Consider the following 14,573-nt stretch of genomic DNA (forward strand, 5'->3'; position numbering starts at 1 on the left):
TTAAAATGGCTGACACAGCAGAAGACATCATAGATCTCTTCCGATTAATTCAGACCTTTTACCACTTGGGAGCTCCCACAGTCAGGGTATAGGCAGACGATTGAAAGTCCAGTCTTATTTAGATACAACAAACATGGCATCGGAACTTTCACACAAAAACCTTTTCATTTCATTGTATCACATTAAATCTGTTGCGTATCTATTACCACGCAACCTTTTTTAGGGCAGAAGTCACAGCTATTTCTGGAATCATAAACAGCTTTAAGGAAGTACACCGATATCATGTTGCGTTACCGGTACGCCTAGTCACTGATTGTTAATAAATCCAAGCGGTTTCCCCACCATGCAGCCAGAATGAAGTAAAACTCAGTGTGGCATCACAAATGCCAACTTCACAGATAAATGGAACAGCGGGAGGCAATAATGTCAGACATCAAATGACTAATGGGCTCTTTTGGTGAAGAGCAGATTGAACAACCTGCACGCCTCTGTGAACGTGCGCCATCAGGAATCTCACCTGTAGTTCCACAATCTCATACATTGCAAAACTGTACCAGGTAGTTAGACCTATCCCCAGGTTGTCACCTCATTCTGTGTTTTTGGCTTAAATTTTCCCACTGATTGTCAATTACAAATTATACAAAGATGTGCTCACTTTCATGTTTTTCACCCTAAGTCATAATTGGGCAACACAGCATCAGGAAAATAATTGAAATATAGGTGTTTAAAAATGTGATCATATTGATCTATATCAGACGTCTCCCACCCGTCTCCTCAGAGCCCACTGACCTGCATCAATTAATCAATCAATCAATCAATCAATCAGCTTTATTTGTACCAATAGGTAGATTTGGTTAAAGTGATGTGAGTCATATTTGTTGCCAGACAGAAAACTTTACATCGTCACAACAATAAATCTAAATATAACATGATTCAAAATAGCCCCGGAGTTCAATACTTTTAAATATTAAAAACCATAAAAACAGTTTAAAAAAGCAGACTCAAATACAGTATCCTCTTTAGGACAAGCTTCAGAAATAAAATAAGATAAAATAAACTAAAGCTAGTATTATAATATTAATATTAAAACTACACTAAATTGAATTTTGGAAGCTTATGCCAAATTACGTGAAAGAAGCGTTAACACATATCGTTTGAAGAGTTATAGTTGACTAATTATTGTATCCAAACCCTCCTTTGCAAAGATATTGAGATTGTGATTCAATATATTGTTCAAGTTTAGTTTTTAAAAAAGTGACCTGTCCAGAGCGTATCCCACCTCTCTCCGACCTGACGACTGGAGGTAGACACCAGAAAGGAAAAGCGGTTTTAGATAATGGATGGAATGGAGAAAGATGAAAGTAGATTGTTTCAAATTTGCTGTTTAGTTTTGTTCTACACAGCAGTGTCATATAGTTGAACTAAAACCTAGATGCATAAAAGATGCATAATTTAACTTAAATGAAAGCGGTTCTTTGGAGGATTGTGCTTTGAAGAGAATCAAATTCATACATTAGAACATGAGGCACACAAATTGTGTCAGATGGATAAAAGTTTATGATAACAGTTCAAAACTAAAAACATAAGGAGAACTGTCACCTTGGGGTTTTTCATCTCTGCAGGTGTGATAATCCCATGTTTCAATATAATTCGCCTTACGCTGCAAAGGAGATATTTCCTTTAATGGGCTATTTTTCTAAAGGGAAAATGTTATTTATTTATCTTTGTTATCCAGGTAACACCATGGATTATATCACCACGCCAAGGTAATAGATGAGAAACTCCAAATTTTACCTCATGTAATCCCATAATGAGTTTATTGGAAATATTGGCCTGAATTTGAGATTACGACATCCAGTCCTCTTCCTGTTCAACTGTTCCTCTAAGGACACTAGGCAGCTTATAAAATTAAATTAGCCGGGCGCACAGCGCTGTGACAGATGATGACTTCTGGATAAATGCGTGGGAGAAATCAGGCCTTTCCATGGTGGGAGGAATTCTGCTGCAGATTTGTGACAGTACTTAGCCAACCCCTTGACAAAAGTGGAATTGTGTCACTCGCTCAACCAGCAGGAGCAAGCACATAGTGACTGAAGGCTGGTCATATTTTATCATCATGTCATAAAACAGGATAATAAAGTGTCATTATTTTAAGTTCAGCTTGCCCTCTTTATTTTCTACATTTGAGATGAAAGGTTTCCCAGCATGCAGAAAATAATCAGTAGACCACATGACTCAATCTGTTGTCAGTCGGTGTGATCCAGAAGACTATTTCATTTAACCACCTAATTATGCTCTCTAAATAAGGACCCTTATTTATCTTATGACCAGGCACTCTGGAAAAGATTGCAATCCTTGGGCCACTAAGTTTCCTAATTATGATCAATAACCACCATCTGCTTGCCAACTGGTTATTCAAGAAGGATGCTAGGGAAAAGTTGCTTCTGTCTTTAAAGTATGTAAACTTGTACAAATTACTAGAATTTGCTTTAAAAAAAATATCTAAAAATAAAAATTACCATGTGCTTTGTTCAGAGGAGCCTAAGATTGGTCTCATAACTTCAGATGAGTTTGGTATAAAACATCAAATTAGTTTGTAGAAAAGCACGTTTCACCTGTTGCCAGAAGACAGGAAATGGGTCATCATTGAGTTTTTAAAAATCAGAATCATATGGTCAAATCAATACAGGAAGGCTCACCAGAGACAAAAACAATCTTCTTTCATCATCCTCTTCATACAATATAGCAGAAATACATTAAAATACGCAAATAGACAACAGGTTTAATTAAGTTTTTGAATAAGAAAATAAAAACTAGATTGCCTAAGATGCTATAAAATATTCCTTTACTGTAAGTGTAATCAATTGTAGCAAAGGATGCATCTTTAGCTAAAAAAGAAATGCTTTTATCATCAACATGTAAAAAGTTCAGCCGTTTCTGCTCAACTTAATCTGGTGATTAACCAGTTAATGACTGGATAAAGTTGTTTAATAGAGGATTTTTTTGTTACAGAATTTGAAGCTAAATCAAAGCTACAGAGGAGTTTTGAGTAAAAGAAACTTATAGAAAAAGTTGCTTTTTTTCTCTTAAATGCAAATGTATATATATTTTTTTATAAGTTTTGGCTTCATTACTGCTCTGAGTCTGTTGTTCTGTCAGAAAATTGCTTTTTTGGAGTCTGTATAATCCAAAAATAATTGGACAACGATTAATCGTTTAGTGAATTAGTTGACGATTATTTCAATAATTGATTCGTCATGATTAATCTGCTTAGTAGTTTGTGAAAAACAGTTATTTCCTAACAGAATCTTTCCAAGGTAACATTTAAGTAAAGTAGTTTGTATTATTATTATTTAAAGTAACTTAATTATTATTTGTTGTTGTTGTTGTTGTTGTTTTTCATTAAGAACTAGTACTGCAATATAACAAACTTGTTTCAAAGCTGTTTTCACACCAGGGCTGTCAATAGACGCACTACATGTGTGCACCAAATCCTCAATGAGGAGGTTTGCATCCCAGCTGAACTGACAACTCATCAGTGCAGTTCTGTGCACTTTCATTTTAATGCAATAATAATAAAAACCTGCATTTTACCTTTCACACGTAAAGGGGTTTATTAAAATATAGACCGGTTTATAGCACACTAATGATGCTAAAACAGAGTGAGGGGAAAATATTTTTTTTAAAATACACACCACTCACCTATTAGAAACATAAAAGGTTCAGAAATGATGGAGCAAAAAGAGAGAAAGACGCGCTCTTATCTCACGGCTACTCGCTTTGCCTAATTAATCCCGCTTAAGGCAGCACTAGAGTCACCAAAGCTACAAATGGTTTCCTCGGTGCCTCCGGGGGTGCAGAGTGAGGAGAGGCACCAGAATGAAAATAAACACGACAGCGCCGAACGATAATGCATTCACAGGAGATGTTACCGGAGGGGGGACGGAGGGAGGAGGTGTCCCCCTGACTGCCGCAGCGCAGCACAGACAGCAAAGGAGCAAAGTGAAGTCTGTGTGCGCTGTGGACGACAAGTGCCTGTTTCATGTGCACATTATGATCGCGACTGATGCTGACGGTTCCTGCCAGGTTAAAGCTTCTTCTCTTCTCTCCCTGTTGCTGCGCCAAATGAGATACAGTATCTCTGGCGGCAGAGACAGACTGTCACGCAAACTGTCTGATGTCACGGAAAACATGTGCCACAGCTGCCTCTGTGGTGCTTTAATGACACAACAGGATGGGCAGCATTGGTCAGTGTAGCAGGTCAAGAGGTCCGTGTCAACTCTGGAGGAGCTGCAGAGATCTACGGCTCGAGTGGGAAGACTCTGTCGACGGGGCAACTATTTGATGTGCATTCGACAAAGCGAAATCCTTAAAGTCAACTCCAATCAAAGCCAATCAAACCCTTAATGGAAGTCCTCTGACAGATGGAGATGACAAGGCAAGGACAGGCAAAGCAAGAGTCGCCGTCGTTCAGCTCAAGAGTACCTGGGTCATCCAGGTCCGACTGTTCAATCCCAGTATGACGTCAGTGCCGCTGAAACCTGCAGGCCATGCAAAGCCTCCAACACATTCCTGAACAGTTGCCTCAGAAGAATTCTCCACATTTTCCGGCCAGACACTATCTGTAACTGCGTTTCCGTTGACCATACGATTGCGCAAATTGAAATTACGAAACAAATTTGCTTAATGGAAGCACAATAATAAAAAAGTCATGTTTTTTATATAAAGTTCTTGCGCCGGTGTGAGGTGGTTTTTCAGTTCTATCGAAATGTGAACACTTTGCAAAACTGCGATGGAAACACTTATCTTGCATCAAACTAGCTTGTATACAGCAGCAACTTGCTTATTTTTACTCACTGATCTCCTTGGAGAATGAGCAGCATTGCACAGTTAATCAAAAGTTGAATTTGTCATTTACAAGTCTAGCTCTTCTGCAAAATCTGAAACTACAGTTTACCCAAAACGCTGCATTTGTCCCAAGTATCAGGGCCTTGTTGTACCAACGCCTGAACAAGACGCCAACGGCTGAAGTACAAATACAGCTCATGTATTTACATCCGTTGCCACCATGATTTCTAATGACCTATCACTTCAACAAGCTTATTCAAGTGTGATTTCAACTGCATTTTATATTTACTGGAAGCACCGCAATCGTGAAATTGCGTTTAAGCGACGTTAGCAGAGTATCGACAAAAGTCTGCGCACATTTCTAATGGAAACACAGCTAGCAACATCAAGCTGAAAGGACCTGCCAACTCTCACCATAGGCAGAAATCAGGAAGAAAAGATTTCGCTGGGCAGGACATGATTTACCCAAACTGCCAACCAACATCACCAAACAGGATCCGAGGTGGAAGCGCCAAGGCAACCGAAAGAGAGGTTGTCCAGAAAAACACCTGGCGACGAGATCTAGAGGTAGACGTCAAAAATATGCAGACAAGAATGAATGGCCATAGGACAGAAATCTCTGGGATTCTACCTTTGGTGGCCCAAACCCCGGGACGGGGTGAAGGGCAAACAGAGATTACCCAAACTGGACATTTTATTAAGAGCAGCAGGAAGGAAAGCTATAATAAGGGAATACAGCATGAAACCTGCAATGAGAGCAAAGCTGAACTTTTTGCTTTGCATACAAGATTCTTCTAACCCAACAGAGGCTTAAAAAAAGTCAGACACGCGTGAGACTGATTACATTTCGAGAAAATCAAACGATAATTCCAATTCTCGTGGATAACTTTCTTTCCTTTTGTGGATGCAGGTGTTTCTCTGCCAAGAGTCGCAGAAGCCACCGAACTCTAAAATCTGAATTTGTTTTTTTTAATTTTTTTTTTATTGTCTCACACTTGGAGAATGTGTGCTAGGAAATGTTTGAAGTGTGAAAAGTGTGACACTCCTGCGGTGAAGACGGAAGAAACAGATCGAGTAAGTCAGAGTGTGTGAAAAATCTCGTGTGCGCATGATGGTCCCAGGGGAGCGAGTGGGAAAGGAAAGGAAAGCAAAAGGAAAGGAAAGCAAAATAAAGGAAAGGAAAGGAAATGTAAGGAAAGGAAAGGAAAGGAAAGGAAAGGAAAGGAAAGGAAAGCTGTAAAAAGCAGAAGTAAGGTTTGAACAGATGACAGTGTGTTCCCTTCCTGATGATTGCTTGCAGTGTGTGCCCTACAGCTACTCGAGGATCTGGCACAGACAACAGAATGGAGACAAATCCGAGTGAACGTGCTGAGATTCATCATCATTTGCAGCACAATAGAAACACATAAGGGGGGCGGGCAGATTTTACATGGAAAAGCCATTCCCTCCATGTGGAGGAGATTAGCTGCCACTGATGATGCTCCAACCTTTATTTTGTTTCCCCTTTCCCGATTTTTCCTATTTTCTCCCTCCTTTCACTCTTGCATCCAGCTCATCAAGTTAGAGCGTTGCCAGAACTGAGGAAACGAGTGACTAGGAGAGGCAGGCGTCAGACCTCAGTGGTTCCCAACAGAAAGAAGCTCTGGGTAAAAGGCTGACGGTTTGATACATCCCTGTTTCTTCAGGTGCGAGGGCCCGTTCGTATATTTTTTAACACATTGCAAAGTGGTCACTATGAAACCTTTCGGGACTTCTAATGTGCAATGAAACGTGGAGCTCAAACTGCCCATGCACCTCCTCAGAGGGGTTTGCTGATGTCTAAAATAATCTTTTTCTCTGTTTGCCGTTTCATGTGACAGAGATATGGGCCTCATCGGTTTCTCGGCGAGCTTCACGCCAAGGCAATGTGATGACCGGACATATAAATCAGGAATGGACAGATTTCAACAAGGAGTGTGAATAATCTGGCAAACTGAAGTGATATTACGATGCTTTTCTTCCCCCTAGTGCCAGGTGCAAGTGAGGGAGGGGGGTCATAATTTCAGCACCAGGGACAGTTTCCCACTCCCACCATTTACATTTCTCATATGACGGGCTTAAATCTCTTAAATTAGCAAATGAAATTCCATCAAAAATCGTCGCCTGCATCCCAAAATTTCCCATGCATCGGTTTTGCTTGATGACTCCCCGATGCAAATACTCAGTCATCCAATTAACGCTCCTTTCTTCACTGTTTGTTTCTGCGCTGGTGATGAAATTCTGCACAATCGCCAGCACAATAGGGGGTAAACTGGGCACTACAAGCCTCTACCAAAAGAATGTGGAGACAGAAGGATGAGCCAGAAGGCTCACTTACCCCTCTCCAAACTCAGATTTCTGCAAACTTCAAGCTCCGCCATTTAGATCTGGAGTTGTCCCTCCGTGCGCTTTGGGCATGTTTTTTTTTTCTTCTTCTTCTTCTGATATTTATTCCCTATTTGTGGCGGCGATAAAATGCCAACATGCCAATGCCTCCATGATGATGAGGCGTTTCAAAAGAAGCGCGCCATGAGGACAGAGTGTCACTTTTCTTGGACCCCCCTTTTTCTTCCAGAAGACCCCCCTCCCGCCCCCAGCCGCCCCTTAAACCTCGTTCATCCTCATCCTCCGGTCTGCGCGCAGCATATCTTCTGCCCTCATCAGGCGCAAACGCCGCGGCGGGAAACCGATAAGCCGATTCCTCACACGCTCGACGGGGCTGACAGAGACTTGGATGTCAATAAGCAACAGCTCAGGACGGGCGTGGAGAAAGAGAGAGAAAGAGAGAGAGAGAGAGAGAGAGAGAGAGAGAGAGAGAGAGAGAGAGAGAGAGAAGTGGGTGATACAGCGCGCAAAAACGAAAAGGAAGGAAGGAGGGGAGGGGAGGGGAGGGATGGTGGGGTGGGTGGACAGCTCACCAGAGTAGTGGCAATTATTGCATTTCATCTGCTTCCCAAATGTGAATTCCCTACCAGAAAATAAGAAAAACATTTGGTGCCACATCCGCTTGTTTTGTATGCTCTTTCTTTTTTTTTCGTTTTTCTTTTTGTTTGAAAAATGCAACAAAAACGGCACCAATGCGCAGCGGTGACCCACTTTACGCCGTCTGTCTCTTTTCGGATCTTCTTCGGTTTATGCGGGGAATTTAAACCGGCGTTCCCAAGAAAGAGAGAGAAAGAAAGAGAGAAACCCAACTGTGGCGTCGGCATAAAAAAAATGTTTTTTGAAATTAAAATAAGCTTTTAATCTGTGCGCGAGTGCGTGTTTGTGTGCCTTTTCCTATCACTCCCGGTTGAGTCATTTCCCCAATGCGAGTCTCGTCGGTCTGGAGCTCCCAGATTGGTCCCGTTCACTGCTCCACGCAGGGAAAGCCCGTTTCATTTAGTGCTGCGGGAAAGAGGAGCGTCCCAGAGGTTACCTAATCGATCCGCTTGAACCATCCCCACCAGCAAAACGCATCTGTTTCTGCCTCACGGGTGTGCGCCTGTGATTTTGTTTTTTGTTTTTTTCAGAATCAGATATTTGAGGCTTCCCCACCGCTTGCTCTTTTCTTCCCATTTCTGACACGTTAGAAGCACAAAGTCCAACGTGTTTTCCTTCGGGAGATTTTGTGCAAGCGAATCAACACAAAAGTTGAGCGTGTAATGGGAAACTGAAAAGACAAAGATGCGTTACATTTCTCCCGGGTTTTTTTCTTCTTCTTCTTCTTCCCAGAAATAAAAGACGCGCATGTTTTACACTGATACCCCAAAATAAACTACAGTTATATCGGGGTTTTTTTAGAGAAGCATCTGGTAAAGACCATCTCAATCGCATTAAAAATACAGAGAAAAAAAAAACTAAACAAATCTGTGAAGGAGCTGCAGGAATCCACAGGTCAACAGGTAGTTGCCTTCTTAGCGACAAGAAGAATGCCATTACTGAAAGAAATACGTTTTGCTTGCAGTTTGGCACAAACAAAGCCACAGCAGGCACACAAAATGTTTTGGTGCTCAAGTCAGATAAAGGCAAAGAAGTTAAAGCCGTTTTGGTTAAACATAAAATACCATGTTTGGGGTGAACCAACACTTCACATTACTCTGTAGATATAAACCAATGAGACATGCATCACTCTGTGGAGAGGATGGGGGGGGGGTTAGCAAGGACAGAGACGACAGTCAGAATTAATGGGAAGTTGGATAAAGCTAAACATACAGGGCAATCATGGAAGGAAACCCTTTAGAAGTCAGTTTAGCTCCAAGCATGCAGATGTGTTAGAATGGCCTAGCTAAAGTCCAGAAGATTTTGAAACTGCTGTTTACATCAAATCTGGCTGAGCATGACATTTTGACTCTTAGGGGTTGAATGCAAATGCATAGAAGATCATAAGTGAAAACCATAAGTCGTTTTCTTTCTGCTTCAAATTAATGCACCACTTTGTGTCCATCACATAAAATGTCGGTAAAATTATCTTCATTTTGCTGCAATTTGAGAAAAATTTGAAAACCTCAATGGGTGTGAACGAGGCGAGGCGCTGTGTGTTCACAGCTACCTAAAAATCAAAGTTTTCACCCCATGACTGGTTTATGGACCATGACCAAAGCAGAACCATTCAGCCAGTTTGAATTTCAAAAATGAACAGAGGAATGCACTGGGATCAGGGGGGTCCCGGGGAAATGAAGTGAGAGGAAAGTCGTGTGGGAAAACAACAGAAAAAGAGAGAAACACATGTTTACTGAAACGGTCCTTGGCTGACATGAAAGGCCTGGCTGGCAGTGAAATGAGGGATGCAGACAGATCGGAAAGGGTTGCAAAGATACAACTCTTTAACAGCTGCGGAGTGATTTACTTAACCCAAATGCCGGGTTTCTGCTTTTTGGACAGGACTGGAGTAGTTTTAGCAAAGCAGTGGATGAAAACATTTTGACCCAGTTTGTTCTAATAGAAAGGAAAGTTGGAGAATCATTGTTTTCCGTTCCCCTTTGAACTATGAAACCTGATTGGACGTCAACAAACCTCTGCAACAACCAAATCAATCCAGCTGAAAAAAAATTTGTTTTAATCCCAAGGCAAAATTAAATGTTGTAACTCTTAATATACAAGTTAGAACCTATTTTAAGCTTTCTTTAAGAGTAAAAAATGTTTTATTTTTTTTTAAAGCAGTTGAATTGAACGTTGCAGAGGTTTGGTGGAGTGATGACCAAAGAAAATGACAATATGGTAAAAGCATGTGTTATGGTCATGCTAATTACAATAATTAGTTGAATTATGTTAACATCAGTTGATTGTGTCAATGATTTTAGTTGACAATAGAGAATGAGTGCATCAGTGTTTTCCCTGCTAATTAGTGCAAGCCAGCGTTACAGTCACATTTTGACCAAAGAACTGATCATAATGTCAATGATATAATAACAATAGGCTTTTACCCACTTAGCAATTAGCTTAAACTGAAGTTTGCCATGTTCAGACTTCATAATTTGGCAAAGCAAACTGGTCATAAACGTAACATAGACATGTAACATTATGCAGTGCTAAATGTTCCCCCATAGCAACAGTTCTCTCCGGATATTCCAGCTTTAACTTTTGCTAGTTTAAAATTGCGTTAAGTAACTTTTATTTAAAAACATATATATGTTTTTTTAATATTTGTTAAAGTGGTCACAATGTCCTGACAGTATAATAGAATACAAAATAATCTGTGAAAAGATCAAGCTCCTCTGCCTTCTCGCTGTGGTCCTAGAGCCATCTGCAGAAATGCATTGCTCAATCAGAAACAACCAATCAGAACTGGTAGGAGGGTGCTAGCGCGGTCAATCACTCTGGTGTATGTGCTGTTCACAGCTCTCTGCTCCACTACAGTTAGTTCCCTGCAACTTTGCTGTCGGGTTCCAGGGTTTTTTGTTTTTCTTTGTGGGTTTTATTTGTTGTTTGGGTTCTTCTGTTCCACCACCGTTTCTCCACCAGATGGTGCCAGAGGCTGCCTACCTGGAGAGGTGTTCCCACGATTCCACGCACCTGTCTTCAATCATCTCATTATCTCCAGGAGCATCAGAGAAGCTGACTGCCAGCACTGCGACACCTGAGTGTTAGCCTCCTACGGTACTCTGAGCCCTCCAGAGTTAGCTCTCTGAGATTTCTTCCTTGAGAAACATTTTGAGTAATTCCTCGTTGTCCTCCTTCTCCAGGTGTTTTTCCCTGTGAAGCTGTGGATCCTCCTCGTGATGATCTAGTCCTGGCTTTGGATTTCGCTTCCTTCGTGACGCCGTGGATCTTACCCACTGGTTACCCGAGTTCCACCATCCTCCTCTCCTGTTGATCATCAGAGTCTCCTGTTTTCCCCGGCTGGCAGTCGCACCGCTCCTCTGACTCCTCTCTCGCCAGGAACTTACCTGTCCGCCCTCCACCGCAGCCAGCCCATCTCCCACCAGACTCCGCTCAGCTGAGCCACCCTCTGGAACCTGGACCACTCTAGGATTTTCTATAGGGCCGCTGCCCTGAACCCACAGTCGAAACCCCCCCGGACCGAAATCATCATCTCCACAAGTAAGATCGCTCTAGTTCATCCTCACAACTCCCATTTCTAAATATTTAAAACTCACCGTCTCTCCTTGCTGCCCCATAGTGTGCCAACATCTTCAAGAATCCACCCGCAGGACCACACACACACTCATTCTGATTTATCTTTACATTTCAATAAACAGTCTTTAACTGATTTCCTGTTCTCCTGTGGTGTTCTGCATGTGGGCAAAGAAAGTAGACCCAAACATGATACTTGCCTGCCGTGAATGTGCAGGCTAGTTAGCATGGCCACCGATGACAGCAGATAAACAGTTCCAGTGTAACTGTAAGTTGTTGCTCCACCATTAGCACATTGATCAGCGCGTACATGAGAGTGGTTGACAGCACTAAAACCTTCCTTCTGGCTCCGATTGTTTCTGACCGGGACCTGGCTGTGCCCCAAAAAGCAGCCCTAAAGAAAATCATGGTAGTTGGCTTCTGCTGTAGTGCCAATACAGTTTCCACTGTGTGTATTAATCTATATTATATGATGACTGAACTATTAAAATAGGCATTTTCTTTATGGCATCACAAGTATTTGTGTATTTCAACTGTTCAAGTGTGGTTGGGCGTTCATGGACCTGCCTAGGGTGTAGCTCACCTTCCTATCACCAACCCCAAGATTAGATGGGTAAAAATAATTACTTTTAATTCTAATTTTATTTTTTAAATGAGTCGAATCGAAAGTATTTTTGTAAAGTGCCTTGAGCTGGTATCAATAATCTGAATTGAATTGAAATAATGCCTTTAAACCCATTTGCCCCAGAAATACAAAAAAAAAAGTGAAATATAACAAAAACTTTGGTTGTTTGTTGGATGTAAGAATTAAGAGATTTAAATCAACCTGGACCTTTACATCATAATTCTTTCCTTCACATCACTGAAAACCACTATGACGGCTTTAACACAGTAAATGCATGTAATTACATTGCAATTAAAATAATGGATTTTTACATAACTGTTGTTTAGAAGAGCAAATGCATGTATCAAAATCAGTAAGCCAATTGCTTTTACTTCATCATAATCCGCCCAGAGAACATTTTAATCTGAATACGTCTGTTTAAAATGCAAAATATTACATATCTTAATATATAATATTATATTATCCCTCATGGCATAAGGATACTAAGCAATCTTTTATTATATATATTTATGAGACTTTTATTACTACTTGTTTATTTATTCATTATTGGAGCCTTGCAACGAAATTTCCTTTAATTTGTACATTTTTAAATGTACAGTTGAATGACAATGAAATCTGTCTGTCTACGTCTAAAATGTGATAAAAGAAGTGACAAGGAAACAGACACTTTAATCTGATGAACTCCTGCCCTGCAGAAGAGCACAGAGGCTCTTGAGCCAGTATTTCTTTTCTACCTTTGAAAGCACACAAAAGATGGTCGCTGTCTAGGTGAAGCAGCAAAAGGTCTGTCTGCAGTGGGCGTGACAGCCCACAGAGACACACCAACTTATCAGATTTTCCACAATTTTATCCGGTGGCCTGGTCAGCAGGAAGTCTCACTGTATCAAAACCTCCAGCTCAAGATCACGCTCATCCCGCAAAACATCTGGATTTGGCTCAGCTTTCAGGGGATGGGAGAGTTTGGAGAAGAAAAAAGATCCAGTGTTTTTTCTATCCAGTAGAACATTAGCACAGCAGGGTGTATAAATGCTCCAGACGACGTGTCCAGATGGTAACTAGAAGGGTAATCCATTATGTTTTACAAGACAACAAAAGTGGAAATACTCAGAAATAACAATTCATCTTAAAATTAAAGCAATAAATACAAGTATGCGTAAGCTAACTATGTTATTTATGCGCATATTTACCCCCACAATGCATTGGTGCAATGCCACACAGTTGTATTGGTTGTGTTGTGATATTTTAAAAGCTGACTATCAAACAGATATGTCACAGAGTCTCCCTCTAGTGTTCACTCCTTGTACATATGATGGTATCAGCCTGGTTTCTGGTTTGTGCTTCATGCATTAGACCACAGGTGTCAAACTCTAGTCCTCAATCTGCAGTTTTTAGATGTGCCACAGGTAAAGGTAATTTTATTTATATAGCACATTTTCAGCAACAAGGCAATACAAAGTGCTTACAAAACACTGGATGGTACAAAACACTGGAATGAAATGGTTTAATTACCTCCTCCTTGTGTAGATCAGTTCTCCAGAGCCTTGCTAATGACCTAATTATTCTATTCAGGTGTGGTGCAGCAGAAGCACATCTAAAAGTTGCAGGACACCGGTCCTTGAGGACTGGAGTTTGACACCTCTGCACCAGATCATGTGTGCCTCTTGATAGTTACCCTGAAAGATGCTGTTGTCTGTGAGGAAGTGCCGCCGGTACTGAGGCTCTCCTTTCCTGTTCACCACCCGGGAGCTCATGGCGAGAAGAAGAGAAAGGAAAACAAATCCCCTACCTACGACGGAGAAGAAAAAAGTCTTTTAATGTGCTGCTTCAGAATGAGAATGGGGCATAAAAAATGTAATTTTATGCTAAACAGATTAACTTATTTGCAGTGAAGGGAGGAGTTAAGTTATACCCTTCATCCTACCTCAATTCCCCCCTTTCTCTCCACAGGTGTTCTCATTTATCTTTCTTTCTTTCCATCAACCGATATTCCAGAGCTCCAGTTTTTTCCGCTTTGTCCTCCTGATTTCTTGTCGTTGCGGATCCTCCCACAGCCAGCACTCTGTGATTTCCCACCTGTTGCTCATCTGCCACTTGATTTAAAGCTTCAAACCTCTATCTCTTAGAAGCACACCCGCCAGAGGTGCTCAGCTCTGGGAAGGGTCGGAGCCTCCGGGATATTTATTGCCGTCTGGTACCCGGCGACTTGGTGAGGGGTTACCGTTGAACACGTAGAGATTAGGGGTCAAGTATCCTTGAGGTGAAAGTATTTTCCTTTGACCCTGCCACCACATTACTTTGAACCAAGCCTGTAATGTAGGCTACGGCTGGTTTTACAACTAATGCTCTTTTTCTCCTCCTTTGTTGCACTAGATTGTTTATTGCATCTTTTAAGAATTTTTTTAAAGGGGCGGAGTTATGTGTTATCCAGCCACATAGTGCCATTTTATAGCACAGTGAAGTAACTATGTTACCTTCAGTTGTTATAAAGTTGCTGTGCATATCCAATATCACTTAAAATAAATCTGAC

General features: G+C 41.2%; 1 protein-coding gene and 1 long non-coding RNA gene across 4 annotated transcripts in view; one reads left to right on the forward strand and one right to left on the reverse strand.

The window, feature by feature from the left end:
* The window catches only part of plch1 (phospholipase C, eta 1), a 77,949-nt gene that overhangs the window by 53,272 nt on the left and 10,104 nt on the right, over window positions 1-14,573 (reverse strand). Inside the window, exons 1-2 of one of the 3 annotated variants that reach the window (XM_028044725.1) lie at window positions 13,968-14,097; window positions 13,719-13,832 (exon numbers count right to left, since the gene is read on the reverse strand). In XM_028044725.1, the coding sequence (XP_027900526.1) occupies window positions 13,719-13,797 (79 nt within the window). In that variant the 5' untranslated portion in view covers window positions 13,798-13,832; window positions 13,968-14,097. Of the gene's footprint in view, window positions 1-7,204; window positions 7,406-13,718; window positions 13,833-13,967; window positions 14,098-14,573 lie in introns of those variants that run through there. The other 2 variants (XM_028044724.1, XM_028044726.1) reach the window with 2 other exon arrangements.
* On the forward strand, window positions 7,720-11,557 carry LOC114161517 (uncharacterized). Its single transcript, XR_003599033.1, has 3 exons — window positions 7,720-10,944; window positions 11,031-11,388; window positions 11,468-11,557. It is a non-coding gene; the product is annotated as an uncharacterized LOC114161517 (long non-coding RNA).

The sequence above is a fragment of the Xiphophorus couchianus genome, chromosome 18 (assembly GCF_001444195.1).
Source record: "Xiphophorus couchianus chromosome 18, X_couchianus-1.0, whole genome shotgun sequence".
In the NCBI taxonomy this organism is placed as follows: Eukaryota; Metazoa; Chordata; class Actinopteri; order Cyprinodontiformes; family Poeciliidae; genus Xiphophorus; species Xiphophorus couchianus.